This window comes from Belonocnema kinseyi, chromosome 1, assembly GCF_010883055.1.
Source record: "Belonocnema kinseyi isolate 2016_QV_RU_SX_M_011 chromosome 1, B_treatae_v1, whole genome shotgun sequence".
Classification (NCBI taxonomy): Eukaryota; Metazoa; Arthropoda; class Insecta; order Hymenoptera; family Cynipidae; genus Belonocnema; species Belonocnema kinseyi.
The window spans coordinates 21,714,873-21,718,681 of record NC_046657.1 but is presented as its reverse complement, the minus strand read 5'-3'; the positions used below and the strand labels follow the sequence as shown (position 1 = coordinate 21,718,681).

The window sequence follows — 3,809 nt, the reverse complement described above, 5'->3', positions numbered from 1 at the left end:
TGTAATATTTAAGTTATAAAATACTAGTTCAAACATACTAGTCATTAGAAGTTGCCATACTAATTGTAGCTTCGAGTCAATAGAAGTATAATACTAGTCCATATAAATAGCATACTATCCAATAGAAGTAACATACTAGCAAATATTTGTAAAATACTAATCAATACATGCACCATACTAGTCACTAATGGAGTAATATTCACTACTAGTAGCCTAATGATAATATGTAATACTAAAGTTATAAAATACTAGTTAGAACATACTAGTCACTAGAAGTTGCCGTACTAATTGTATCATATTATTTGTATCATTATGATCACTTAAAGTAGCACACAAAACAATAAAAGTACCACAATAGACACTAGTTGTATAATAGTAGTTACTAGTATTCCAATTATAATACTATCATTCCAAATACAGGATACTAGTTGTAGCATACTCGTCACTAAATGTTGTAAGGAAGACAACAGGAGTATCATACTCTCACATAAATGTATCATATTAGTCACCAGTGTTTGCACGCTAATTGCACCATATTTTGTATACTAGAAGTAACATGCTATCACTTAGAAGTAGCACGTTGGCCAATTGAAGTATCATACTAGTTACTTGACAAAATACTAGTTGCCAGTAAATAAATTCTAATATTTATCATTCCTACTATTATTTGTATAATACTAGTCACTATAAATATAATAACAGTCACTGTAAGTATAATAGAATAGACAATATAAGTACAATACTAGTTAATAAAAGTACCAGTATTTTCACTGAAAGTGTTATACTACTGGTAAGGAGAATCATACTAATCGCTGGAGGTTTCATACTAATTGCATCATATTTTTGAATGTTTCTAGTCAATAGAAGTATAATACTAGTAAATGGAAGTAATATACTATCCAATATAAGTAACATACTAGAAGAAATAAATACAATACTAGTCGATATGAGTACCATACTAGTCAGAAGTTATATAATGTGCTAGTTACTAGTATCTCATTCTAATACTATCATTCCAAATACAAGATAGTAGTTTTATTATACTAGTCACTAGAAGTTGCAAAGGACACAACAGAAATATCATACTTTTACTGGAATTATCACACTATCAGGTAGAAGTATCATACTAGTCATTTGCGATGCCATAATACTTGCACCGTAATACTTGTATCATACTAGTCACTATAAGTACCATATTAGTCACTATTGGTATAATACGCGTTGCTTGTATCCAATTTCTAATATGCATCATTCCTACATTATAGCGGTACCATACTAATTGCACCATACTTTCTGTACAATAATAGTCACTAGAAGTATTTTACTAGTCACTACAAGTATTACACTACTCACTAGACGTATAATTGTAGTCACTAGAAGTAGCATGCTAGTCAATATAAATACAATGCTAGTCAATAAAAGCATCATAATAGTCATCAGTGGTATAATACTATTTACTAGTATCTTAATATTGAAAGGTATAATTCTACTTCTAATATACTAATTACACTATAATAATCACTGGAGGTAGCAAATAAGACAGTAGAAGTATAATACTGTCACTGAAAGTATCATACTAGTCATCGGCAATAGCATTCTAATTAAATCATACTATTTGTACAATACTAGTCACTAAAAGATTCATACTAGTCAATATAAGTATAATAATAGCCACTATAAGAACAATACTAGTCAATATAAGTGCAATACTAGCCAATAAATGTAGCCAACTAACCACTAGTTGCATAATACTTGTAACAAGTATACCAAATCTAATAAAAATCATGCAAGTTACAAAATACTACTTATATTGTATTATTTACTACCATTAATATGCTAATATTAGAATGCACGTAACAGGCTATCTAGTAATTAGTATGAAAATAAAAGCTATTTTTAAATTTTTTAACAGTTTAAAATAAGACCATCAATTTTAAATAGAAACCCAGAATAGAGATAGTGCTTTTAGAGGACTTTGAAGTTAAATTCTCATCTGGTAACAAGCGGCATTTACAGTGTAATAAGCTTCAACAGATTACGACCTGAGTCTTTGTTTATAGCAGGGAATTTCAGTTTCTTGTTTTATACGCAAAGTCTATCGACCCAGTAAATCTCTACCGCGATGCCAGAACCGTCCAAACATCCATTCATCCGGCTTTTAAGGGAGGATTTGCACGAATATTGACCATTGAAATAAAGTCGATAAAATTATTTACTTCCCTACGCTTTTCCGAACCTGAATCCTTTCTAATCAAACAATTAGTAAGGAATTAGAAGAAAAAAATATTAAAATCTTTGATTTTGTTACTTTACTGAATCCCCGATCGTTTAATCAATTATAAATTAAAATAAACGATTAGAAGATTCCACCAACTATCAACGTTAAGTTACCCTAAATTACTGATAAATTGCCAACAAATTTTGGTTCCTAGGAATAAAAAAAAAATCATTTTCAAACTTCCAAAATATTATAAATTTTAGCACAGATATTTTTTATGATTAATGATGATTTTGGAATTTTTTTAACAGATATAATTTCTGCTCGTATGGAAGAATTTTTGATAATTTATTTTTATTTCAATACGAAGTTAGGATATTTTTTATAATTAAAGACATTCTTTCAATTATAAAAATTTATTGTACATTTATTACCAAAATTTCTGAAAAGATATGGAAGGGAAAAGAAAAACCCAAAAATTAGTTTTTACTGAACCAAACATATCTTATAAAAACCATTCAGACAATTTTCGAGAAAAATTAAAAAGAAATCTTACCCTCAAAAAAAGGTGACATGTCTTTTAATAAAAATATTATTTAAAGAATCATACGTGTTTTTTTTTCGTTCAAAACAATATTTTTGACACCTTGTCGTATTCTGTACAATAATTTTTTTTTTTGCTTAATAAAAAAATTTTAATTATAGACACTTCAAATATTGGCAATACATTTTTGATATTGAATGCGTTCCCTAGCTTGAGAAGTTAATGAACTAAATTTACTTTATTAGGTTTTCATCAACAAACACTGAAAAATCAAGTGCAACATCGAGTAAACAAATTTTTCTCGATAATTGCAAAACTGCAATTTTTACGTGTTATAATTAATAATAAAAAATTAAATAGTAAAAATAATATTTTCTAAAGAAAAGCTTCAATTGGAAGCTAATTAGAATTTTTGAAATAAAGAGGCAGTCTTACCTTTACTGGTATGCAGAATATAATGAGTAAAAGGTCGGCCGTGGCGAGACCACCAAGAAAAACATTGGTGGGTGTTGATGGCAATGGTCGCAGTCTTGGACAAAGCGTCGATGCGATAATGACGACATTTCCTACAAAATAAGAAAAATAAATACTTAAAGGAATATTTTTAAATTTATTTTCATAAAATAAAATTGAACAAAAATATAATTATTTATTACGTTTTATAAGAATTATAGCACTATACAATACTACCTTGAACTATGCGCAAAGTAGAGTGTACAATACTCAATAATACTGTTAAGTATAGAATCAATAGAACTGCACAGTACTAGAATCAATATCACTGTGTAGCACTAGAATCAATAGTATTCTACACTACAAGAGTCAATAGTACTGTAAAGTACTAGAATTAATATAATGTGCATTACTAAAATCAATAGTCCTGTCCAGTACATGAATCAATAGCATTGTACAGCACTAGATTTCATACCGATGAATGGCACTATCATCAATAGAATTGTATAGTACTAGGATGAATAGCGCTGTATATTACCAGAGTCAATAATGATTTACAATAAAAAATCAATGGTACTCTATAGTATAAGAATA

General features: G+C 28.4%; 1 protein-coding gene across 8 annotated transcripts in view; it reads right to left on the bottom strand.

The window, feature by feature from the left end:
* The window catches only part of LOC117173324 (QRFP-like peptide receptor), a 236,992-nt gene that overhangs the window by 209,958 nt on the left and 23,225 nt on the right, over nt 1–3,809 (bottom strand). For all 8 annotated transcript variants that reach the window (XR_004467166.1, XM_033361827.1, XM_033361833.1 and 5 more), the window contains one exon: nt 3,198–3,328. Coding sequence is in view for 7 of the 8 variants with exons in the window: in XM_033361827.1 (XP_033217718.1) it covers nt 3,198–3,328 (131 nt within the window). In the remaining variant the exon portion in view is untranslated. The remainder of the gene's footprint in view (nt 1–3,197; nt 3,329–3,809) is intronic.